This window comes from Crocodylus porosus, unplaced genomic scaffold, assembly GCF_001723895.1.
Source record: "Crocodylus porosus isolate Cpor-Errol unplaced genomic scaffold, CroPor_comp1, whole genome shotgun sequence".
Classification (NCBI taxonomy): Eukaryota; Metazoa; Chordata; order Crocodylia; family Crocodylidae; genus Crocodylus; species Crocodylus porosus.
Genome location: NW_017728925.1, coordinates 12,950,349 through 12,976,705, shown reverse-complemented (window position 1 = coordinate 12,976,705; position 26,357 = coordinate 12,950,349). Strand labels below are relative to the sequence as shown.

At 41.8% G+C, this 26,357-nt stretch overlaps 1 protein-coding gene across 5 annotated transcripts in view; it reads left to right on the top strand.

Moving 5' to 3' along the window:
- TSC1 (tuberous sclerosis 1) overlaps nt 1-19,201 on the top strand; it is a 33,112-nt gene extending 13,911 nt beyond the window's left edge. For 2 of the 5 annotated variants that reach the window (XM_019540843.1, XM_019540844.1), the window contains 18 exons: nt 204-348; nt 1,416-1,570; nt 1,912-1,985; nt 3,410-3,588; nt 4,143-4,252; nt 4,568-4,691; nt 5,839-5,954; nt 6,276-6,348; nt 7,752-7,853; nt 9,167-9,740; nt 11,189-11,232; nt 12,653-12,819; nt 13,429-13,611; nt 13,974-14,084; nt 14,645-14,767; nt 16,879-17,066; nt 17,186-17,350; nt 18,545-19,201. In XM_019540843.1, the coding sequence (XP_019396388.1) occupies nt 204-348; nt 1,416-1,570; nt 1,912-1,985; nt 3,410-3,588; nt 4,143-4,252; nt 4,568-4,691; nt 5,839-5,954; nt 6,276-6,348; nt 7,752-7,853; nt 9,167-9,740; nt 11,189-11,232; nt 12,653-12,819; nt 13,429-13,611; nt 13,974-14,084; nt 14,645-14,767; nt 16,879-17,066; nt 17,186-17,350; nt 18,545-19,052 (3,141 nt within the window). In that variant the 3' untranslated portion in view covers nt 19,053-19,201. Of the gene's footprint in view, nt 1-203; nt 349-1,415; nt 1,571-1,911; nt 1,986-2,626; nt 2,828-3,409; nt 3,589-4,142; nt 4,253-4,567; nt 4,692-5,838; nt 5,955-6,275; nt 6,349-7,751; nt 7,854-9,166; nt 9,741-11,188; nt 11,233-12,652; nt 12,820-13,428; nt 13,612-13,973; nt 14,085-14,644; nt 14,768-16,878; nt 17,067-17,185; nt 17,351-18,544 lie in introns of those variants that run through there. The other 3 variants (XM_019540845.1, XM_019540846.1, XM_019540848.1) reach the window with 3 other exon arrangements.
- The last annotated feature ends 7,156 nt before the right edge of the window (nt 19,202-26,357 follow it).

Genomic DNA, 26,357 nt, shown 5'->3' with positions numbered 1-26,357 from the left:
TCTGATCTTCTTTCAAAGATCCTTGGGGCTAAAGAGATAATTACCTCAGTGAGCCAAGGTAAGGTGAGTTTAAATTAGGTAATCTCTATGTAAGAGCTTTCACAGGTCATTGGCATGCAGTGTTTGCTGAATCCTGGTTCTGCATCTGGACAGAGTGAAGCTTTACCATTTGAATTGACTAATACAGCTTTTCCTCCTTGCAGACTGACACAGATGTAGTAGTACTCACCACAGGCGTTCTAGTGTTAATAACAATGCTGCCAATGATTCCTCAGTCTGGCAAACAGTACCTGCACGATTTCTTCATTATCTTTGGCCGTCTCTCAGCCTGGTGCTTGCAGAATCCAGGTGAGACATCTGACTGTTGCTTGCAAGTATGGTTCAGTAGGATTGTTCAGACTAGTGTTGAGCCCTTCAGTCTGTGGGTCTAGGAGCGGGATGGGGTTAGGTTTTTAAATGCAGAAAATGAGCTCCTAAAGTCTGTAGTTATCCCTTTCTTTTGACATAATGGTGTTCCTTGATACAGCACTCAGAAATGCCTGGTTTCACATACTTTCAGATGCAAAGAGCTGCTGCTGCCTCTATTGCAGATGCTACTGGGCAGGAATTGAATCACAATAGCTCTGAGTAGGCTGCAGCTGCTGCTGGTAAATAAAAGGATGAGAGGAAAAACTACTAGCAGTTGAACCAGGTGCTGGAAAAGTTGGAGAGTTTCTTCGGAGTGAATGCTGGGGAGGGATATAAGAATTCAGCTAATGCCTCTCATCTGACAACTATTGGAATAATGGTATTGGACAAATCAATACTAGATGGAAAAATCTATATTCTTGCCAATTATCCTAGGATTATTCTAAGACATTTGAGATGCAGGACTGAAAGCTTTGCATGTGTGCATATCTTCTGGTTCTATGGCCTTCTGAACAAATGACACGACTGAGAAGGTAGGGTATAGTTTAGAAGCTCATTTGGGCATTGATTAGTATTTTAGCTGCTCATACAGGCCAGAATGATCTGTTAATTTCATAATTCTAACTTGTAACTTGTTTCTGTTGGATTTTTATTTGACTTTGAGCTGAAAGGGGTGTCCATTGTCATCCTGTAGACCTAGTTTCTGAAAACTCTGTGCCCAAAACTCTGTCCAATCTGCATGACCCATGCTTTGCTTAAAGGATCAGAGTGAATATACTGTTTCATGCTAGTCTCTTCAGTTATGAGCAGGTTTACCTTTCCGTTCATACAGTCTTGCAGCTTTCCTAGGCTATGGTACTTCAGAACTATGTGGTTTTTAAATTAAGACAGGCATTCTCAATGTTGTTTCTTTTCAAATTTTGTCAAATTGAAGACTCTTCTGATCTTGTCTGCAGAAGTCATTTTACTTCTCTAGTCATAAAAAAGCTCCCAACTGTTTCCTGCAGGTCATGTTCCAGAGATCTATCTTGTACACCTCCATGCCAGTGTTTATGCTCTCTTTCACCGCCTTTATGGAATGTACCCGTGCAATTTTGTCTCCTTTCTGCGTTCTTACTACAGTATGAAGGAAAACCTGGAGACCTTTGAAGAGGTGGTCAAGGTAAAACATTGCTTAAGTTGTCATCATCTAAGGTGAACATGTTATAACTGCAAGAATGCAGTTGTCTGCTACACACATTATATTTGGATTAAGAGTGCTGTGCAGTGAAACAGAGCTGTAACAGGTTACTGAGAGATTGGAATCTTAATAGCTGCAAGACAGACTTGAAAGATGCAAGCAGGTTTCAATAGCTTGGTTGAGTTGTCACACTCTGTTCTCTAAATGAGTAGGTCTTTTGACTATTGGAACTGCTTGTTAAGCTCCATAAAGTAGAACATTAGCATAATGTACCTGAAAAGCTTTGTACCAAATGTTTCTCTGTCTTGCCCCCACTTCTCCAGCCAATGATGGAACATGTGCGAATTCATCCAGAATTAGTGACTGGATCCAAGGACCATGAACTGGACCCACGAAGGTATGTATATTCTCTTCTATTGGAAAAAACTATCAAAGAGCTGGTTCTTCTTAGGAGGCACACAACAGAAACCTATGCCTCTCATGAGAAAAGCCTATGCCAATGGTGTTCTGCAATCAGTGTTCTAAGATACCCCAGGTAAAATGTAAGGCTTTTGTTGTCTGGCTTGTAACTGGGGTGAATATGCAAAATTTGTGAGAATAGATCCTAAGCAGCTGTCTTAAGCTGCAGCTTTGTTTCTATTTAGTGAGTAGGTAATTAAAGGATTTGAGGAGACTAGTTATCTTTTTTTTTTTTTTTTTTTAATCAGAGTAGAAAGCAATTGGCACTGCTGCATGCTAGCCATTCTCCTTTTTTTTTCCTCTTACCATAGGAAAGAGAAATCTGTCTCTTATTTCAGTTTGACCTAGAAATTACTCAAATTGGTGTGTAATTGCATCAAATTCTAGACTGTTTTCCCTTTTTGGTTCATTGGAATCTAGTGCATAAAATGCCTTCACTATATACCTAGAAACATTACTGGTCACTTTTTTTAGGAGGTTTGTTTTTTAAGTGGTCTAGCTCTCTTTAGGAATAGGCTCATTTGCCTGCAGCAGCAGCACCACTTGCTGCTTTTCTCTTGTTTCCACAGGCCCAGCAACTGAAGAGGAGAAATTGACTCTTGTTCCTGCACAGTAGTGCTCTTGCCCTGCTTTCAGAGCCACTGGGAAAACACTACTAAATGGGAACCCATTGACTATCACAATGTTCAGTTTTTCAGGCTCTTTCCAGCTGCATTTGGTTGGGGTGGGCAGCACATCTAAAGCGTTAGATACAGAATTGTCTGTTAAGGCCCACTTGGGGTTAGTATCTTAGTCAAACTGTTTTGCTTGACATTTTCAACTGAAGGCCAACAGCAGTGTACTTCAGTGTACAATGAGGTTTTGAAAGTAAAAGAAGCAAATGTAGAACACAACCAAAATTGGATTGCAGTACAGCTTAGTCTGGCATTCCAGATGTGAACTTGCATAATAACTAATAAAAGTTCTGCACAGTTGGTCAGTTGAGATTTGGACTACCATCACCTGAGGCTAGCTGATTTGATTTCCTAATGCATTGAAGATTCCAGCTGCTCAAGCTTCTGTATAGTGTTCCTTCTTCCCAGAGTGCTCCATGGCAGACCCTAACAGGTCTGCATCAGAGCTGTTATGTCTCCAGTTCGGAGCTCCCTCTTATGACTCGCCTCATTGGAGTTTCTTTTTAAACTGTTTAAAGCTTCGGAAAGCACGTGGAGTGCCTTGTTCATGTTTCAGTTGAAGATGTGCAAAGCTGGCTGACCAAACAAGGCATTCTGCAGTCAGTTCCTGGTATCTCTAGGGTCATTTGTTTTTAATCATATTGACTTAGTACTGACTGACTCTTTTGGATCTGAAAACTGTCTGCAGGTGGAAAAGACTAGAAACACATGATGTTGTGATAGAATGTGCCAAAATCTCCCTGGACCCAGCAGAAGCCTCATATGAAGATGGCTATTGCTCTGTGTCACGGAAAATCTGCACACACTTAAAGCATCATCAAACTGACCTCAGTGCCAGCCATTACAGTGACACACTGAGCAGCTATGGTAAGAACTGAATGGTACTTCATAGTTTCTTCATCTGTGGAAGTAGATGAGCCATATTGCAGAAGATCATAATTCTTATTAATAGAGCCATCATCAGGTCCAGATCTATAGAGCCATTTGGTGAGGTGAGGGTGGGTTTACAAACATTACACTTCTGTGTGTAGAATTTGCAAAAAGCCTTGAAGATAAATGTCTCTGGCACTGTTGCAACGTGGCCCTATTTGTAGAAACTGTATAGAATCCATTCCTGTTTTCATGTGTTGGGGTGTGTGTGCGTGCTCAGAAATGTTAGTGGTAACTAGCTGGGAAGGCTTTTAGCACTTTAAAGATTAGGCCTCATCAGGGTGTCAATTGAAGCTTTCAAGTCAGTAGTCACTGTAGTGATTTGTATATGTTAAGCGGATTAGAAAGGATAAATCTGATACGTAGTAGTTTGGTATGCAGGAACAGGTAAGTAGATCTGAATAGTTTTAAATAAGTTAATATCAGCCAGAAGGCTCATCAAAAGCCATATCAGATTTGATTAACATTCTCATACTTTTTTCTTACTCCAGGGACTTCTACACCTAATTCCACTCCTCGGCTAACACTATCACAAATGCCAGGGCAGCTACCTCAGACTCTGAGCCCACAATCTATGCAGCTGTCAACTGAGCCACAGCAGGTAATGCAGCTCCTTGGGGCACTCTAGCACATTTAAAACCTTGGCTCCTCTAATTGGTTTCTCGCTTACTAAGGATATTGTAGAAATAGGTGCATTTGTTTTCATTTAAGTATCTGTTGAAGCTTCCTAATATGCCTCTAACTTGCTGTATGGAAGAAGTTCATATTCTTATGTAAAGTGATTGCCAGTATCAAAATCCAAGAGACATAGTTTCAGAGTTAGTAGGGGACATATACCAGACATGCTTGTTTCATGTAAGTTTTTCCTTACTTTGGCATTTTTGACTTGCTGCTGTTGGTAATCTGTTCTACTTAGGTTACCATCTGGAGCCCTTCCGTAACTTGTGGTATGACCACTCCACCAACTTCCCCTGGAATTATTTCATCAGAGTCCTCACAAACTTCATCACAACCTTACAGCAAGTTTTTTGGCACAGCTGGTATGTATTATACATCAGAACCAGAAGTTTAATACATAAACCATGAGGGAGACTGTTACAGATTGCTGGAGTATGTGGTTACTTAAAAGGTGCCTGCAGGTTCTTAAAAAATTAGCATTTTCAGAACTTTCTTTTTAAATTCGTTTTATAAGCAGCAAACTGCACAAGATGCCATGGTTTTTTAACTAGAGGATCATATACTTGATGCTTCTTTCTGGCTGAGCCTACTGCATGCACTACTTGCTGCTTGCTGCCTTCTTCCCTTCCTCCCCAGCTCCTTGCATGCTGTCCTTTCGTCCTTCTTAAATTATCTCCACCTTCAGGCTGTGTGCAGCCATTCCTCCTTTCTCCTCCCAAAGTCTCCTATTCTTCCCTTGTGCCCCCTTCTGTACAGGGGCTGTGTTGGTGCCCCATTCCCTGGCTATAAAGGTGTCAAAATGCTGAAATCTATTGAGCAGATGGGCAAATAAAAGGGTATTACGCTGGGTGTGTCAGTAGATGCCATCAGTCCCTTTGACCTGTAGTGGTGGTTTTCAACCTATGGCCCGCAGATGCTTGTCTAAGGGGTCCGTGAAAGATGATTAATCAGAAGTGTGTGACTACCCACACTTACAATTCAGAGGGCTCTGCACTGCCCTAGGAAATGTTTTAGGAGTCTGCAAGTGAAAAAAGGTTGAAAACTACTGATCTATAGGCTGCAGTGGTACTTTGGAGCTGCGACTGCTGAGCAAATGGCAGGAGCACTGTATCCTTGATTCTTCCCAGAGCCAATTAATTTTTGCCTATTGATACGTGTCTATAAAGCTACTCTGTTTAATCCAGATGGAGAACTGGCATCATGTTGGGTGTAAAGGATTGTAAGTTCAGCAGACTACAGTCCTGATTCCACTGTTGGATGGAATGTATTGCTCTTTTGAATGTCAAAATGTCCATTGTGAAGCTGCCTTCTGGTAGCTTCAAAATGCCACAGTTAAGTACTCGCACAGCTTGGTTCTAATGTGAGTACAGACAAATGATTGGGTACCTCGAGTTGAGGGATAAAGTAAGGAGATGAGTATCCCAAATGTGTTTTTTAAACTTTTGAACCTGAGTAAGGCCATAGATCATTCTTACTTGGGAATAACGTTCTTCTGTTCTGCCTCTTGAGCAGGTGGGAAAGGGACTCCACTGGGGACACCAGCCACCTCCCCTCCTCCGTCCTGCATTTCAGATGACTTTGTACACGTTTCACCCCCTTCAGCTGCTGCCACACCTCACAAGAAGGTAAAAGCAAATTATAACTCCCAGGCAAAGCTGACTTCAGTCTCCCGACTAACTTGTAATGAGAATCTCTCTTTCGTCATTCATGGTGGCTTTTGTATAAATTTAAAACTGTTTAGTTATGAAAAAGCAGCTTAGGCTTAAACACAAACTGACAGGTTGGCCTCTGACTTTAGACAACTTTAGATTTGGATCACTGTTTCTTCCACATTCATTCATTGATTTGCTGTTTAAGCCATCTGTCTGAAAGAATTCCCTCTCGCCGAATGTGTGCTAGCTGCTGTTCTGTGATGTCTGTTGCAAAGAATCCTTATTCTCTTCCAGGAGGACAAACCGGATCCTGGGAGGCCTTCGCTGTCCCGACAGCAAAATGTCATAAACAGCGAGAAAGCATTGGGTAAACTACATCCTCTTCTCCCAGCTCTCAATCTTATCCCCAGATAGCAGTCACTTTTGTGGACAGATGTGTCCAGGTGCCACAAGCTTTTCTCCTCTGCCCTTTTCCTCCTCCTTCCTGGTAATCCATAGTAAGTCACAGCATCCACTTAAGCTATGATTCAACTTAAGGTCTTAATAGGATGAAGTGTAGTGATTTGTTTCTAATGTATTATTCTCTGGCATCAGCGGCTTCTGTGGGCTGCCTTTTTAGCTATCCCACCCCATGTTTGGTAGCTGCAGTTACAACCTTCAGCATAGCTCTGTTCAAACTTGTAAAGGACGAGGGAAAGAGTGCTGAAGTTCTTGCAGTCATTTTCTTTGTTTTCTTTCTTTTTTGGAAGCTAGCATGCATTTATTGCACGGCTGGAAAAGGACTTGTAGTGTCATGCATCCTAGTCCAACAAAGGCTGCCCATATGTGGGAGCACTTTGGGAAAAAATCTTCTCACATATATATGGAAGTAGAACATGCTTGTCCCTGTTTCTTTCTAGTTCCCTTTAAGAAGTATTAAAATCTTTAGAGGTTGGTTGTGAAATGGGGCTTCTTATTGGGGATGGATCTAGCATTGCCTCTTTTCAAACCTCCCAACCACATAAAGCTGAAAGGATGGAAGACAAATGTGATGGCACAACTGTTAAGATGGTAAAGAATTATTGTAAATGTATCTTTAAGGGTGGAGAAGATGCTTTCACTTTAAGCCTGGCTTTCCCCAGTGGAGTTGCTTTGCAACACTGGTATTTGAATTTCCTAGCATATGAGTTAGCTAGGGAGATGTGTGAAGCTTTCTAGTAGGCTTCCAATTTTGACTGAGCAGCAAACATAAGGTTTCTCTCCCTGCTCTGTGTAATATGTGTCTCCCAGCAGCTGTCTTGAGCTTCTGATCTGGTGTTTGGTTCAGTCTACACTGCATCCATTCTGTTTCCCTTTTTCTTTTTTTAGGTAAGTACTGTTTCCTGAAAATCAGAATTCAGAAAGGAGTTAAAAACTTATCTGAAAACATAGTGTTTTTGAACCTTAAAGTTACGGCTTCCCATTTAATGGGTACAACTCTAAATGATACTTCTCTTTTGTGGAGGAGTCTACCTCATCTCAATCTGCAAGAGCAATTTTTTCTACTTCAAAACCATACTGGCTGGGTTTGGAGGGACCTGAGACTCTAGCCCTTAAGGACTCTTGACTTCCAGGTAGAACAGACATGAGGTGAGCTCCTCTCTGGAGGAGTACTGGGAGGAAGAAGGGGCAAGCTTTTTGTAACACCCGTCAAGCAGAAATGGAAGATATGCTATTGTATTGTCAAGTCCTCCTGTGAAGTACAGCATATGTACAACTTGATTGTTTTCTTTTTTTTTCTTTTCCTTTCAGAAGCACCTGGCAGTAAAAATTCTGTACCTTTGAGAGATCTTCCAGAATTTTTAGGTGGTCTGGCATATGATGAGGACAGTGTTGAAAAGGACAAAGAAGAAGGTAATGTCTGGTATCTTTTTATATGGCTTTTACACCATAACATTCAGCTTCCTTAGGCTTAAAGCTAGTATAGACTGAGATTGCTCCAGGCTTCAATTGGTTCACTATCATTCTTAATGTCCATAGGTTAACCTCTGTTAGTTCAGTCCTTGTTGTATTTGCTTTTCTATTTTATCAGCAGCATAAGATGTATAGTTGCTAGATACAAACTGTTGGAAGAATTCCCATGTTCTCAAGTGTTTGCTACTTGCTCCCAGTACTTGCAGTACCTTTTAATCCAAAATATTTTTCTTAGGAAAGATTGACAGGAATGGAAAAAGACTTTTAAAAATTTTGGCAGAAAGTAGGGTGGAGGAGGGACTGTTCCATCCTAGGAGGATGAGCAAATAAACCTCTCCTAATATATATAAATTCTGTCTTCATAGAAAAATGTATCCATGCTTACTGTAAGGAAATAGCATCCCTCTTTAGAGAATATTTTGCAAAGTTTATATTCCAGTTCAAACTCTGTTTGGAGGACTAGAGTACCTCTGAGATCTGCAAATTTGTAGTGATTTGATTTTTTTTTTTTTTTAACCTATATGAATACATAATACTACACGCTTTTTTTTTTTTTTTTTTCCATGTTTGTGATTAACGAGTCTCCATTTTCTTCGCACTTCATCTGCCCCCTCTGTAAATTCAGGGAATTTTTTTTTTATTCCATGGCTAAACAGAGCAATCATAGAATCATAGAAGTAGGGTTGGAAGGGACCTTGTAGATCTTCAAGTCCGACACCCCCCCCCCGCCTGGGAGCAATACATTTAGAAATGTCCTTACTTTAAATTGGCATAGCCAAGAGGTTTTCAGTTGCTCTCTTCCTAATAACCTACTCTTACTTGTTTTATCTTAGTAGTAGTCTAAAATTTAATCTTAACTTTTTGGTGCCTACCAGCATGTGTCCTCCTAAGTATTTTGTCTAGGCATTGAAACTTGAAAACATTTCCAAAAGATATTGAGGAATTGATCTTGGGCAAGAGCAGGAAAAAAAAGTCCTCCTCTCCAGCCCCCCAGAAGTAAACTTGACATGATGCCCTGTTCTAATTTTACTTCAAGACAATTTGCGGGACTTGTATCTCAGGTTATATTGAGCAAGCCTAAGTGTGTGCCAGGTAAACAATGCCTAAATCGCCCATGGGAGTTAGCTAGGAGCAGAACACACCAATGGTGAAAGGCGGATTGTTTTAATGCAGCAGCAAAAGTTGTTTTCTGTTTTGGTTTTTGGTTTTGATTTTAGCTCATCTACCTGTTTCTGTCTTGTCCTCTTTTTCAGATGCAATATCAAAAGAAATCTCTGAGATCACCACAGATGCTGAGCCCATGGTGCCTAGAGGAGGTTTTGACTCTCCATTCTATCGAAGTTGCGAGAGTTTACTAGGCTGTCAAAAGAAGCCCCAATCTATAGCCTTGGGTGTTCAGGGACACAGTCTAACCTCTGAGCATTTAACCTCTTCTCTGGACAAACCTGGTCCTGAGGGTACACGAGACACACCTAAACAAGCATTTACTCCTATAGACAAGCCGTCTGGAGGCACTGGTGAGAACCCTGCTGGTAATGGGGAAAGCCAAACCTCTGTGGAGACCAGTATCCTCACTCCTAGCCCTTGCAAAGTACCAGCACAGAGAGGGATAGAGCTTGGAAGTTGGCAGCCTCCCCAGTATGAGCATCTTTTTGAGGTTGCATTACCAAAGACTGCCTACCTCTTTGTCAGCAAGAAAACTGAGGAGCTGTTTAAGAAAGCCAAGGGAAATCTGGATGAAGACTGCACATGTTCCACCTCTCCAGTGGAAGTACTGGATAGATTGATACAACAAGGAGCAGATGCACATACCAAGGAGCTCAACAAGTACGCGACTACAAAATTTGCTTAGCTTAAAGTTATTTTTCCCTCCTTATTCCTTGTCTTAGTAATTGCAAAACGGTAGGTATGCCAGGAAAGCGGCTGTGTGGAAATGAAGATGATCCACAAATGTGGATCTGGAATCCTTGTATTACAAAGGAATGTGACAGGCTTTATGCTGGCATCTTTTCAGACTTCGCTGGCTGAAGTTCTCGGAAGTGAACTTCATAGCTAGTAAAGTAAGTAAAATCATGACAGTAGGACTTTTGCCATCCTTCCCAACAGAGCTCAGGGATACAAGGTGGACCCATTGTCTCTAGTGTGGCTTTGATTTGCCTATCATTAACCAGGTATCAGCTGCGTATAAGGTAAATGCTGTGACCTGTAAGTCTAGAGGTGAGGAGAAGTATCAACTTTGCTAGATACCAGAGGTGCGTGGGAACTGGTAAACCAGGTTTAAGCCAAGGGTTAAACCTGGTTTACCCTTCACCTTTCATATCCTATTTTGCTGTCTGCTTCAGCCTTTTTCCTAGACTTTCTGTACTTAAGGCATATACTTTTGTCTGCCACTTTCCTATTGCTGTCTTTAAAATCCATACATAAAGTCCTATTTTTTTTCAAAAATCTTTTTCCATGTTTTTCTCTAAATCATCTTATTCAAATTATTCTCTAGTGCAGCGGTTCCCAAACTCTGACAGATTGCGCACCACCAATTTAAAGCAATACAACCTTAAGTACCACCAGGGAGGGTATGGGGGTGTGTGTATGGTGGGTTGTAAGGGGGTATGGTGGTGTGGGGAGAAGCATAGCGTGGGGGGGAGTTGTGTATATGTCAGGGTGGGTGGGGACCCCCTGCACTCCCTGTGGCAGAGCAGCAGGCAGGGGTGCTCAGGGTGCCTGGCAGGGTGCAACTTCAGCCAGAGCTGCACATTGTAGCAAGGGGTGCATCCTCCACTGGACGGTTGGTATCACTGGTGCTCCCTGCACTCGCCAAGCATGGGAGAGAAGCCCTGCATGCTGAAGCTGACTGCCTTGCCTGCCCCCCAGGGGAAGGCACCTGCAGCTTCCCTCCCACCCTGCGCAGCCCCAGCAGGGAAGGGAGCTGGCTGCGGCACATGGGGCTTACCTTCCATGCTTGACAAGTGTGAGAGTTGCACATGCGTGCAGAGAGCGCTGGCGATAGATGGCCCAGCAGATGCTGGGTCCCTCACTTATGTGCAGCACTGGCCAGAGCCATGCCCTGCCAAGCAGCTGCACTGGGCACAGGTGCCCTGAGCCCCTCTGTGTCCCGCTGCTGCATACCACTGACGGGTTGTCTGCGTACCACTGGTGGTACACATACCACAGATTGGGAACCACTGCTCTAGTGTACTTGTTAGATGGCATTTGCAGTGGGGAGGACCTGTAACTTACTTTGCCTCATAAATGACGCAGTCTTGTGTTTTCATTTCCAGATTGCCTTTGCCAAGCAAATCTGCTGACTGGACCCACTTTGGAGGTAAGTAAATTTCCCTGGGTTGAGACTTGCCAACTTAATCAGATGTATTTTGACTTGCCTGTGTCTCCCACTGTTTGGGTTACTTAAACAATACAGTTTGTATTGGGGGTTTTGTACCATGCTGCATAAAAAGCGTAGAGAACTTCCTCTCTTACACTACTAGGGATATTGCCACTCAATTTGGTTGTCAACTGAACTACTCTGTTGTATGTGTTGGCCTTCATGGAAATGCTGATTCTCCAACAGTTTGTTTTATGGTAAGTTATGCAAAAAATATATATAATCCTGGAGCTGAATGATCACGTGCTTTCAAATTAAATTCCATCTGGCTTGAAAGGCTACTTACTTAAATGTTTTCCCACCCCATGATTCATAATTCTTTGACAGTCCTAACCTGGAACCTTTTCTAACCTTTTATCTAGACACCACACAGTTAAGTTTGTGACCTCTGTGGTACTGACCTTTTTCTTGAGTTACTTGTAAAATAAAGAATTAAAGAAGATGAGTGAAATTTTGGAAGCACTGAATTGGTTCCTTTAAAGTCAAGCAGAGTGATAATGCTGTCGCTACTCCTGAACCTTAATGGAGCTCTGTTTAAGTCATCAATTTCAGCACAGTTGGGACAGTCAAAAATTATTCTCTGTTATGCTGGAAGACTTTAAAATAGTTACAGCATTTAGGAATACTTAAGATAAAATTGTCATTCTGAGGTAGAGCTGTGAAATTGTTCTGTTTATGGTGGCTTTGTCAAGGACATTCTCCTGAAATATTAAACAGACATTTTTTTTTTTTAAATGGCCTGGGGCCAATTCTCAATTTTTTGCCATAAAAGGCATGTCCTGTAAATGTTCATATTTTTTCCGTCAAATAATCATTTCAGCCACCAGCATAGCAATCCATGAGCAACCTACAGTTGAGGAAATTTGTAGGCTTAGGGAACTATTCTTAATTTTAGGGCTTCAGGAGGGTCTTTGTTTTGAACTGAAGGTTGTGTTCTGGAAGAATAGCTAAGGTTGAGAATTGGTTGGTCTCGAGTTCTAATTGTTGCTGTGTCACTATGAGTAGATGGCTTCTGTTTCAGTCCCTCTGGCTAAAACTTTGAAGAGTACCCAACTTTCATTACGATTTAATAGGATTTGGAGCCCAAGTTGCATTTTCAAAAGTTAACTGCACCTGCTTAACTTCACCCCTGTCTGTGAAACACAGGTGGTACATTACTAGCTGTAAAACTTGAGTGAGATGAGAATTAGTCAGAGCAGCAGAAGAAGTTTGTGAAGTTCTGTACTAATTTTTCAGTGCTCCGTTTCTTTCAGTAGGACACTAAAAAACTGTGAAAGTGGGACTGGCTCGAGTGTGGGTGGATGTTTGAAAGTCTGTGTTGGAGGTTACTGCTAAATACTTTGGTTACTTCTCTGTCTAGGTTCTCCCCCTTCAGATGAGATTCATACCCTGCGTAACCAGTTGCTTCTGCTGCACAGCCAGTTATTGTATGAACGCTTCAAAAGGCAACAGCATGCCCTTCGGAACCGGCGCCTCTTGCGGAAAGTGATCAAAGCAACTGCACTAGAGGAACATAATGCTGCTATGGTGAGGGAGGACACAGTTCTGCGTGCCGGGATGTGATGTAAACCAATCAGTCTTAAATCTATGACTGTCTGCCCCAGACAACAGCTGTTGGAATTTTAAAATGTTTAAAGAATGTCATTTGAAATATTAAAAAAAAAAAGAAAAGAAAAAACAGGCCAGTGTTTGTAGAATGATCTGTCGATTTAATTTACGTTGTAATTAAAGCTAGTATTCTGCTCAGCTTTGTGTCTTGGTGAATGCATACCTGCAAATGCCAGAGGGCTTTACTTGCTGAGTAATTATTGCAACCTAACCCATTGTTTATACCCTGTGGCCTTTGAAATCATTGATGAGAAATGGGGTGGTGTGAAGCAACATACACCACTGCTAACCTAATTTCATGAATGCAACATCTGTTTTCAATATGTTAGTTCTGGTCCCTTTAAAGAAATGCTGTAGAGAAAACCTACCTGTAGCATGTTTTTCATAAGTTTGAAGGCTAAAAGCATGCTATTGATGGGCTTCACTTTTTTTTTGGTCCTTAATTTAATGGGTGACATGCCACAGAGGTTTCTAGTTGAAATAAGATTTGGTCATCTGACATTTCATTTCATGTATGGTTCTGGGCAGAAAGATCAGCTGAAGCTTCAGGAGAAGGATATCCAGTTCTTGAAGCTTAGTCTGCAGAAAGAGCAGGCCAGGTACCACCAGTTTCAAGAAGAACATGATAATATAGTGGCTCAGCTTCACAGCCAGATCAGACAGCTGCAGCATGACCGGGAGGAATTCTTCAATCAGAGCCAGGAGTTGCAGGTATGAAGCACAAACACTGAACAAAGCCATAGTCAAGAGATAATGAAAATGTAAAAATAACCCTTCTAAAATTGTAATTTAAAATGGCTTTTCTTAGGTGTGTTACCGTGTAAAACAGGGAAAGAGAGCCATATGGTCAAGCTGAACCCCCTCCCTTGTGGATCTTTTATTTCACTTAATGTCAGACTTAGAAATGGTGGATTGTATGACTTTACAAGATCCTTTGGGAGTAGTGATTTTACTTTGTTTCATCTGTCACTATTGATCTTGAGGTCCTGGAGAACTGTTGTCTGTTCTGACCAATGTGAAATAAGTCTTTAGTAAAGTTCTAGAGCTCTGAGTCGCTTGCTTTCTTTGAACAGACCAAGCTGGAGGACTGCCGGAATATGATTGCAGATTTGAGGTTAGAATTAAAGAAGGCCAATAACAAGGTGTGTCACACAGAATTGCTTCTCAGTCAAGTTTCCCAGAAGGTAAGAGGAAACGACTGCTGTTTTGGCCTCCATCCTATATAGGCTTTTTTTTTTTTCCTGCTTCTACTTCTCCATTTCTAATGATGCATGTAACATTTCATTTGTATCTATATTATGGAATTAAGGTGGAGGTAAGTTTATTTTTATTTTTTTATTATGCTCAAGAAACAGCTGATCTAGTTCTGATACCCTTGAAGTCTTGTGATGTGTTTGGATTATAGTTCTGCTTGACTTCTGCCTCTTAGCTTCTGACATAGGAAGGTGGTCTAAAGGGACCCCTCATATAAATGGAGAAATGGCTTGTTTCAAGAAACAAATGTTTGTGTGGGAAGGTTAACAGACTGCTCCATTTGGTCTTGTGGGATGCTACAAATTTATCATAGCAGCTTTCAGGAATTCTGCTTTTTTGTCATTACCAGCTACTCTCTGGCTTGGCATTTTCCCTTTGTAGAAATAACTTATTGAGGTAATGTAAATCAAAATTAATAGTTATACTATTCCTTGGAGCTCTGATATATTTTTTTGTCCTCCCTTTTCTCCCTCTCTCTCACTTTTCGAAGCTTTCTAACAGTGAGTCCGTTCAGCAGCAGATGGAATTCTTGAATAGGCAACTTCTGGTCCTTGGGGAAGTCAATGAGTTGTACTTGGAACAGCTGCAGCACAAGCATGCAGATACAACGAAGGTACAGTGTGCAGGGTCGCAGACAAGGCCTTTTTCAAAATATTTGCTCCAGGGTTATCAAGCTCAGTATTTTGTTGAAAAATGCAAAGAAAACTTCACAAATGGGTGAACGAATGCAGATGTTGGGCTTGGAAACCTGCTGCCACTTACGGAATATGCTGTTATGTTTTTATCTTCCATTTTGGGTTAAGGTTATATCTAACCCATCCTGCAATGATTTATTTTCAGAATTCTGGAAGTTTGAATTTTGTATTGCTCTGAACTAGATCTCTCTATCACTCCTTTTAATTTTTGGGATAGTGGAAAAATGGATAGTCTTAATCATGTCATATATGAGGGCTTTTATGACCAGTAGGTCTTGTTGCACCCTAAAGTGGTCCCATGTCAATTTGAGAATACCAAAAGCAAGTGCTTTCAAGGTCAGCCACACATGCCTCTAGTACTCCTTGTTCTTGCCTATGCTAGAATGTGACATGCAGTAGTACCAGCTGAGCTCTGAAACATGAACTTCCTGAGATGAATGTGGCATAGAAAAGATGATTTTTCAGCCTTAGGACTATCTAAGTGGAGAGGTTTCTGCTAGGCTGTGCTTCCTGGCAGTAGCCTATCTAAATTATACCAGTGACAAAGATGGACATTTTAAAACATTAGAATTTGAAGTGCATTTAGACTAGAAGTTAAAAATTAAGTGTGGTAAATCTCATTTTCATTCTCCTTGTGAGAACTTTCCCAGTGTACATTTCAGTTAAAGCACTTGGTTGATCTCTGGCACTTGTTGAGTCAGGAAGCTGTAGAAAATGTCCGAGTAGGCCTGAAAATTCAGTAAAATCTTAGATGCTTAGTAAGTTATATTTGCAATGACTTTCAGTCACTTAAGTAATTTTCCCTGCAAAAAAAACCTTGCAGAATTAAGGTTTTTGCTTTCCCAAAATCCATGCAAACATAAACGTATGTTCCTCTAGTAGCCCTTTCATAGATGATATGTCTTGCAATGAGAAGTATCTGGCGCAGTTCCAAACAATGAAAGGGTTTGCTTGATCTTAAAAAATCAAGTTGAGGAAAATCCTTTAAAAAAAGTGGAAGTTTCAAAGAGCTGAGCAGGTAAAAATAGATATATGGTGAGTCTTAACTGTAATCTTAATTCTAGTTGTTACAGGCAACTACTAGACTAGTAAAATAGAAAGGAAATTAGATAACCAGTGTTTAGCAGTTCCTTCTAGGCTCCAAGATGCTGGCACAAACGTATCTTAATTGGCAGTGAGCTGGGAAAGATGCACTTGATATGTTGCCTTGCACAAGCATGAATAGCCTAGGGTAGTATTGCCAGTCTTTGCAAAAAAATCTGAGTGGGATATTCTTAGTCATGTTTGAAGTGAAGTTTTAAAATGCAGCGTCTTAATCCTTGTCACTCAGTCCCATTTAAGAAACAAATTCCTATTGATTTGTTAGCGCCAGGCTGCTTTGTGGTACTGCTTTGACCAACTACATGATTTTCATTTCCCCTAATCAAGGAACCCTTTTTAACCAAAAGTGCAAGTGACTCTTGATGCTATGTACTTGCCCATGTGAGAGAACAAGCACCCAATGAAGATTAATGGCCAAACAGAAATAATGTTCCTGTTTTCCTGGCAGTAAAAATGGTTACATTTGAAAGGCCTCCTAAAATGGTACAGATCTGTGCAGCTTACACTTGGTGGATAGGGCTTTCATAAGGAACACTGATATGCTAAAAAATTCCAGTGATGTGGCCTTGGGTTCACAGTAGTTTGAAGTACAGTTCTCAGTTGCCTGGTTTTTCCTTTTCTCTTAAAACCTCTGTCCCGTCTGTCTGTTTGGTTGTAGACTTGATATTATAAAGACATTAAAATTCTCACCCCATTGCAGCACTTAAAAACCTCATCCCACTTGGCCAAGTAAAAGCCTGAGAAAACAACAAACTTGGACTCCTGAAAGCAAAAGGGAAAAGGGAGAGGAAGAGTTGCATCATTTTACTTGAAATGACTGAAGTTGAGCCTCTCTCTTAATCCTTTTGAAGATGCAAATATTAAACTAAATAGAAAGAGTGAAGTTGACTTGGGTATCATTTATTAACTCAGACTGTCTTCTCTTCAGGAAGTGGAAATGTTGCAGGTTACTTTTCGGAAAGAACTGGAGAAAGCAAAATTCTATGTTCAGCAGCAAAGCCAAAGGCTTGATGCCTCCCAGAAACGGATAATTGAATTGGAGTCTCAGCTTGCAAAGAAAGACCATCTCTTCTTGGAGCAAAAGAAATACCTAGAGGATGTCAAAATCCAAGCAAGGTGAGGGTTTCACTTCAGTAAGTGAAGTCTGTTTTACAAGTTCAAAAAAGCGCAATGCAGTTTCTGGGTTGAAAGTTGAGGGGAACTTAAAACTGATTACAATTGCCCTGTATGTTTAGAGGCCAGTTGCAAGCAGTAGAGAGCAGGTACAAGGCCCAGAAAAGAATTACGCAAGCGTTTGAGTTGGAGATATTGGATCTGTATGGCCGACTAGAGAAGGACAGCCTACTGAGAATGAGAAAACTTGATGAAAACGCAGAAGCAGCTGAAGTAGCAGAAGAAAGGTAAGGGCAGTTATGCAAAATCTGATGAACCACTTGCAGGTTGTTCAGGGTATAGTGTGGTGCATTTTATCTATAATTTTTCCAAATCCCTTCCCCTTTGAAGCATTTTCCCCATTTTACAAAGAATGAAACTGAGACAGAAGGCAGTGGTTTGCCCAAGCCATCCAGCAAGTCAATAGCTGGATTATTAACAGATTAAAGTAGTCTTCTGGTAGCTAAAATGTTACTCAGACTTTGGCTGCAAGTGAAAACTACTTCCATTGTAGTAACATCCTTAAATGTTCTGTATGGACAACTTGAGCTACAGTAGGTCACACCAAGGATAAATCTTAATTATTTAAGAAGATTCAGCTGTTATTGATTAGTAAGTGCTCTATAACAGTTCAGTTGTTAACCATGTATGAGTGAATAACATGAAACTCCTTGTGGCAGAAATTAGTTAAATGACTTAACAACTAGAAAGGGCATTGTTGGCAGTACTGTCTCTTTAGATAGGATGTTCTCTAGGGAAATGGTTTTACTGTATTGGCATTCTGCTCTTGCTGGCTTAAATAGGGACTTCAGGATTGCTGCTTTCCAAAAAGGGGTGTTTGGGATCTGATCCAGGTTGTGGTTTATTAACCCTGGAAACAGCAGAACCTTCTTAGGACTAAAGAAGGGTTAGGAATTGACAGTTTCTCTTCTGTTGTGAAACCATTCTGGGTTTTGAGCTATTGTTCTGCATTATGTCTTGGGTATCCTTCCACCACCAACCAGAACTTGTCAGTTGGGCATAAAGCAGCATTAGAATAGATTCAAAAGCAACTGATGGCAAAGGAAAAGCAGTGACCTTGGATGTCTGGGTCAGGTAAAGGACAGATCTGCAAGTCCAAGGGAACTGTACAGCTCCTCCTTCTACAAAATGGTGAAGATTCAGGTGCATCCTGCCCTGGAATCTGTGCTAGCTTTGGACGTGGATGCTGTGAAAGTACATTTGTGATACGAGTTACTTAAATTATTTTCTGGCGCATCTGTTATCTTGGCTATAGGGTTAAGCAGAAGGAGAAACTCAGTGACGCAGGTTCAAGCACATCAGCAATAGCAGACTTAAAACTAATCAGTCAGATGCCTCCTTTCCCAAATTGTCAATCTCCCTTGTGGTGTCTTGTTGCTACCATCACTTTGACTCTGTCTTCCTGTCTCCTTTCAAAATAGGCCAGATTGTGGGAATGAAGGTTGTGCTGACCCTATGGCAGGGTACAGTGAAGAAGCAGTTGGCAGAAATGGAGAGACCAAACCTCCCAGCACCCATGGTAGCAGCAACAGTAAAGGTGGCAGCAGCAGTGAGTTGTCCACTCCAGAGAAGCCCCAAAACCAGAGACTGGGGCCATTCGGCAGTCGCTGGGAAACAACCGTGTCACTGGAGCCCTCCAGTAGTGTCCCATTAACTGTAGGCTCACTCCCCAGTTCCAAAAGCTTCCTTGGAATGAAGGCACGTGAATTATTCCGCAACAAGAGTGAGAGCCAGTGTGATGGGGAGGGGGCAGTGACCATCAATAGCCTTTCTGATACTCTAAAGACCGAACTCTGTAAAGATCCAAGCATGGAGGTAAAGACTCTGCCAGGCCCCGAGAACCCCAGTCCCTCGTTAAAGAACCAGGAAAGCAGTGTTGGACAGCTTCGTATCATGGACTATAATGAAACTCATCATGAGCACAGTTAAAAAGGAAGATAGTCAATCAGTGTTATTTTCATATTCTTGGCATAGAACAGGAGGTGTGAATGCAAGTTTAACTAAAAGCTTTTCTGTTTCGTGGGTCTGAGCGGCTAGCTCGTGCAGCGGAAACAGGATTAACGTCCATTAAAAGAAAATACCTACCAAATGATTGCAAAATGGATTTGGGGTCTGGAATTGTAATGCCCGGCCTAACTTGCTTCTCTCCTCAAATCCAATCTTTAGCAGCGTGTACTAATTTGAAGGGACAACTGTTAGCATTTGCAGGCATGTGTGTTCTTCTTTTTATTTTTGTGGGAGAGGTTCCCTCTTTCCCCTCTCCCTCCCCACCTCCCTCCCCATTCCCCCCTTCTCTCCTTCCCAGTGAGTAGCTGCATCCTACGAACTTGAGTGCAATATGAGGCCAAATTAGCATGTAACCATCTTCATATTAATGCTTTGTTTTTTCTCAGCCAGCTTCAAGTTAGAGCAGTTCACTGTGCTGCCCTTGCAGCTGATATTTGGCTACTTTTCTCCTGGAAAGGAGTAAAAAACAATTTTTAGTGCACTCATCGGACAGTCTTTTATTTGGCTGCACTTTCCCCTCTGCTCCCCCATACCTGAACCTTTATTTTTATGTTGGACTCTGGTCAAATGACTGGTTAAAGAACAGTGCATATCTGCAAAATAGTGCATTCACCCCAGTTCATAACCATTATTTTTGCTGTCATTAATATTTCTTGGCAATGTTATGTGAACCAAGATTTGGTGGGGTCGGGGGAGTTTCAGTTTCCTTTGAGGGTTGTTTCCTGTCACTCCCCGAGGAACTGAAGGTTGTAATGCAGAGGCAATTGTTTTTTTTTTCTTTTGCTGTAGTCTGTTAACTCTCTTCTGGGGTGGGAGGTTTTGTGTTCAGTGTTTAATTGACACTGGTACTGACCTGACCAGTTGTGATAGCTGAACATGCGAGGGAGAGGGTTTTGGGGTGGCTCCAAGGAGGACAGCTTGTAGAGATTGTGTGCAAAGCAATGGGTTCACTAACTTTCAGGCAAGAATGTGTTTTCTTTCAGAAGAAGCAGCATTTCTCAAAGCTGGGAGATTCCTGTGCTGTCTTGCCTCTTTCGATCATGGTCTTTGTGCCCAGCCTACCAAGACCATCACATCCTGCATCTAAGAATCTCTGCTTTCTTTCCCAGGAGTAGCTTTTCCAAGCCTGAGTCAAGACCCATTAAACAGATGCCAAAGGATGTGTTTCCCTCTCTACCTCCTGTGCTCTTGCTCCCTTTGCAGGGGTTCTTTCAGCTCTACCTGTGCCCACCCAACTCTTTCCCTGTCTCTTAGGTACCCCTTCCCCCTTCCACTGTCCCTGAGAGATTGTGCACTGCCTCTCCAGTGGATGTTGGTGAAAGTGAAGTCCAGAATCCCATCCTGCAGCCTTTCTGGGTTTGTTACTCCTTTGAAGCCTGTGGAAGAGTTTCACATGCAGAAGGGCTGTGGGACCAATGCATTATGGCATGGATCAGACTTGACTTGTCTTTTTGGCAGAAGAGAATCTATTGGGAAAGCTAAAAGCCCGGATTTGTGTGGGGCAAGGATCACTTAGTTTGTAATGTGACTCCTGTCAGGCTTCTGCACTGCACTGCATCAGTGTTCTACTTTGTAGATCTAGTTTTTTCTTAAATGCTTAATGTGGACAGCAGGTGTTTTTAAGAATCTTCCCTCCATCCTGTCCCCATTTAAAAAAAAAAAAAAAAAAAAAAAGTCACTTGTCTTAGTGTTAGTAGCTTAACCCCTTCTTAACCTCTGAATAGGGACAGAACCTGTCAAGGAAGGCTGGCATTCTGCTAACTGGAGAAACAGCTGCTTTCTTCCTGTGACCCTGACAGTACCTCCCTTGTGTTTCCACCTCTCCCAGAACTCTTAGGTCTAAAATACATTTCAACCTCTCTGATGTTAACATTATACTGAATGTCCTACTCAATGAGTCAGTCCTAACTCTGAAAGTGAAGGTGAATTTCAGTGGCAGTGTCAAAGTGCAAATAAATGTGTGTTGAATAGAAAATAGAGGTCCGTGGTACGTGACAGACTAGTTTTGCCAACAAGTCTGTAAATGAAGATTGCATGATTGCTGCAGTAGAAAAGGATTCTGTGCAGATTTGGAGGCTTTCTCCCTCTCGCCCCTACCCAGTTCTAGTCCCTCAAAAGCAAATGGTTTGCACATGGCCCTTGAAAGGGCTGGCTTAGCAACTGGATGCAGTTTTTACAGGAATCTACTTGACCATCCTTTCAGTTCTCAGAGTGCTTGTGGACTAGGCTGCTACATGGCGATTTTTACTTTTTGGTTGCGGGGCTGTCTTTGTTGTATAGTAGCAAAACTGCCCTTGCGTTCCCATAAGCTCATCAGTCAGTGGCCCTTTTGTATTTTAAAAGGGTTTTAGCACTGGCATGGTATTGGAAACCATTTTTAGGGTTTATCTATGGACCACAGAGATTATGGAGGAACAAACTTTTGCCATTGTTTTGTAAATCTAAAATCATGGATCTGCTGTATGTAGTTAACTTGCAGTTTGTTTAAAGGGATCCCATCAGTGAAATGGAAACAGATTTTTTTTTTTTAACTGATTGCTTTTAGTTAAATCTAAAGATGCTGTCTTTGTCGAAAGTTGATCTGTTCCCTGCCTCGCTCTTTGTAAGCATGTTAAACAATCCACATTAAATGCCATAAATATGAAATGCAAGGAAAAATGGTACAATCTAAGCTAAAGAGAACCTAAACCAAAAGGAGGTTTTGCTGTCCTTATTAGAATGTTCTAAAATGTCAAGGCAGTTGCTTGTGTTTAACTGTGAACAAATAAAAATGTATTGTTTTGCACTACTTTGTGTTGAGCTCTCTGCAGGCTGACCCCTTGTGAACAGAGCATTGGTGGTGCTCTGCACTGAGTCAACATGAGCTTTGCACAAAGCAGAGGAGTATTTAAAGCACCTTTCTGAGACAAGTGTCTTTTAGTATGGGCGTTGCACAACAGAAGTGTCCTATATAAGCAAACGTTTTTTATTTTGTGCAAAATAGCCTTCATGCTGACATAACTGAATAATACAGAAATTGGATGTCATTTTAAGTCTTGGAAATCTCTCATTTCTAAGGTGAGCTAGCAAAATGTGCTTGTGAGCAATGAGCTTACCTGCAAGCAGTCTGCATACTGAACTAATTTCCGTAAGATTATTACCCTTTGGTCTGGGTGATAGAAGTGTGATCCGAGTGCTGTTCATCCTTCAAACAACCATTGATAGTGGAGAATCACAGCAGTTCAAAGTACCATTGTCCCCACAAAGCCTGCTTAAAAGGGAGTGTTTTATTCCAGATGGCAGCTTTGGGGAAGCTGTACTTGCCTTCCCAAAGAAACCGAGTATGAGTGAAGTTGTCATCACCTTGAAAAGTAGCAAAGGAGTTGTAGGTATCTTCTGAAGACGAGCTAGGTAAAATCAAGCTACCGATTTGTAAAAGATCTGATTTTTGTATTGGATGTCTAGTTAGATTTTTGGCACTTAATGCTCTTTGGTTAAGGCTGTGTCCACGCACATACCTTAGGAGACATTTACAAGAAGCATGCACAACCCTTGAAATTGTGTCCACTCCAAGAACCAGCTTTGATTTAATCTCCAATACAAGGATTAACCTTCACATATGCAAAAAGAAAAAAGAAAAAAGTGTGGTATTGGAGACCGACTAGTGTCCCTGTAACACTGTGGGAACTGTACAAATACAACTTTGAAAATAGCTGTTCTTCAAACTTGAATCTTCAGTGGTACAGTTCATGCTAAAAAATTTAATTTTTATGCTCAGGCACTTTTTTTAAATGCACAGGGGGAGAGGTAAAGGGAAGTGCTGTGATATTTCTTCCCAAAAACTTTTATTTAGGGATGAACTTTCCCAAGTCAATGCAAAGCCTTTCACGCCACTGAGTAAACACTTTGAACCCAATTGGTGGGGTTTAGGTGGTGCTGACGATGTCATTTGGGACTTCCGGCATTGAAGTGAATTTTACAACTGGACAAAAGCCAAAACCAAAAGAGTTTTGATTTCACTACTTTTTTTTTTTTTTTTAGTGTTTTATCACAGCACAGAAAACAGAGCATTATTTGCAGGAGTAATGCCACAAAGGTACAAAAAGAGAAATATAAAGCATCTTCCTTCCTTACTAATGCTAAGCAGGATGCTCACTATCTCATAAACACAGCCATGAATAATAAACACTTTGCATAGTAGGTAGGTGGGACTAAAATATTCATTTTCATTTCATTTCCTGAAACAAAGTATTGCTCCTTGAATCCTGATTTATAATTTCACCCACTTCAACTATTGCTGGTTTTTAAAAAGATGCTTGCTATTTCACCGAATAACCTGGGAAATTAACAAGTAGTGAATTATCCAGCTACCTTCTGAATTTACATTCAAACTAAGGGCTGAACTTTGCAGGAACCCTGATCAGAAATTAATCCCAGTCCACAGTTACTGCCACTTTCCTCCAAACTCACGGTTCCTCTTGCATTCCTTTCTACACACCTGGCTTTCCCTGTTTAGCTGCTGTTTACAGGCTGGTTTGTTTCTATTTGCTTTCTTTAATGCTGCTTTGAAAACCTGACCACTAGAGGCCTCCATGACTCTGCCCCCTCATTCTAAACTATGCTTTTGAGCCGCCGAGCTTCTGTATGTTCCCTGCTAGACTTCTTTTTCTTCTGTCATCTTGACAGCTTTCAAAGTCCAGTCCAACCCTGACTTTCTCCAGCTGACATCAGTACTTCTACCTCAACTCTTTGTGACCCAACGGGATCCTGCTTCTATACCCGTGTCTCAAATCCTAAACATTTTAAAAACCAAGTCTTCAACTTTAAAGAGCATTTGGATTTGGATATTGGTTGACAAAAGCCTTTTTTGTTTTTCTTCCCCTGTCTAAGTCAGGTCATAGCATTTGAGTAGCTTGTTAGTAGAGATGCAGTTGAATTGTTTTGGAATCCTGTACAGCTGGCCTGTATCTGTATTTCAGTCTTTTGTAGGAAAAGCTTCCTAGGAGATAGTCAGGTAAGTCAGTTTGGCTGCCTGCCAGGTTGTTTTTTTTTGTCTTTCAAGTTAAAGCTGAACTTTACTACAACTCTGTGTTAAATTCCTAAAGCCATTAACTGGATGATGGAAAGATGGTACATTCTCTCCATAGCTAAGGTTGGTGCTAAATTTTTAAAGAAGGATTTTTGCATTAACCTATCAAGCTTTTTGTCTTTCATGTGATCCTCATCCACTGTACAGAGACCTTGCGTGAATTGTTTCCAGGCAAGTACTTTTTTGAGACTTGCCTTGAGAGTGCTGTCATGTTAAACTTGATGCACAATGTGTAGTTATACAGTGACATGTTTCTTATGCAAGGGTCCTTGATGAATTTTCGGCGTGTAGGAGTGGTTTTGAGGATGGAGGGAAGTTAGTTTTGGAGTTGATCGTTTGTACAAAGATCTGATATCCTGCATATGTCAGGAAAGATCTGATATCCTGCATATGTCAGGATCTCTGTCAAATCATGACGGCCTGCTGAGTTAATCTGTTGGGCACCATAGTTTTGAGGGAGACCTAGGAGGGCTATTATCCAGGTAATCTAACTACATCAATACAGTTGGATTACCTGCATAATAGGTGAGCAGAGCAAGTTAATATCTTCTTCAAGATTAATGTGATAAATTTGGTAATAACTCAAAGTTTCAGGCTTATGCCACCTGGAAGATTGTTAAAAATAAAAGAGTTTTCTGATGTTAAAGGAATATAGAGGCCTGTGGCTCACCGTGGTACAGCCCATGAGGTGTCTGGCCCCTGGCCACTTCCAAGTTGGACAGCCCTACTGTATACAATTCTTTCCCCCCCCCGTCCCGAACTTAAGCCACCTCTATGGCACAGCTATTACTACATAGTTCAAGTTGGGCAGGCTTTTTTGCGCTAACATCCTATTAGCAGCTGTCTGCTGAACAGCCTCTACCTCCTCTTCTTTTAGAATTCCAGCTCATTTCAACTGAGCAGGATCTTTGTCCTAAAAAATAAAGTTTTCTGAAGAAATCCCTAGTTTCATAGTAGCTAGGGTCAGGAGGGACCTGAACAGATCATCTAGCCTGACCCCCTGCCACCAGCAGGAATGAATGCTGGGTTCACAAGACCCCAGACAGGTGATCAGCCAACCTCCTCTTGAATTTGCCCAAGGTAGGGGCAAGGACCACTTCCTGGGAAGCTGGTTCCAGATTTTTGCCACCCTAACTGTAAAATACTGCCTTCTGATCTCTAACCTAAACCTGTTCTCCATCAGTTTATTACCATTGTTCCTCATCACCCCAGGTGCTGGGGAGAAAAGGGCTCTACCTATTTACTGTTGATCTCCCCTGATGAGTTTGTAGGCAGCCACCAGGGCCCCCCCTCAGCCTCCTCTTGCTGAGGCTGAGCAGGCTCAGTTCCCTCTGTCTCTCCTCGTAGGGCCTGTCCTGCTGCCCTCTCACCAAGCGGGTGGCCCTCCTCTGAACTCTCTCCAGGCTGGCCACATCCCTCTTGAAGTACAACGCCCAGTACTGGATGCAGTACTCCAACTGCGGCCTGACCAAAGTCGCATAGAGGGGGAATATCACCTCTCTGGACCAGCTTGAGATGCACCTTTTGGATGCATGATGAGGTATGGCTAGCTTGCTGGCTGCAGTCTGGCGTTGGTGGCTCATGTTCATCCTGGAGTCAATAATGACTCCAAGATCCCATTCTGCTTCTGTTCTTTCAAGAAGGGAACTCCCCAGCCTGTGTGTCCTGTGGATTCCTTCTCCCAAGATGTAGCACCCTGCATTTGTCTACGGTGAACCCCATCCTATTCTCGTCTGCCCACTTTTGTAGTCTGTCTAAATCTATTTGCAGCCTCTCTCTCCCTTTAAGTGTGCCCACCTCGCCCCACATCTTAGTGTCATCAGCAAACTTAGACAATGTGCTTTCCATCCCCTTGTCCAAGTCACTGATGAAGATCTTAAACAGCACGGGCCCGAGGACCAAACCGTGGGGTACCCCACTGCTCACATCTCACCAGGTTGAGTACAACCCGTCCACCACTACTCTCTGGGTGTGCCCCATCGGCCAATTTTTTACCCATCCAACTGTGCAGGCATCGATGCCACAGTCGCTTAATTTATTGATGAGGATGGGGTGAAGAGATGGTGTCAAAGGCCTTCCTAAAGTCTAGAAAGACTACGTCCATGGCAACCATCATCCAAGGATTTAGTTACTTAAAGGGCAATCGGGTTGGTCAGGCA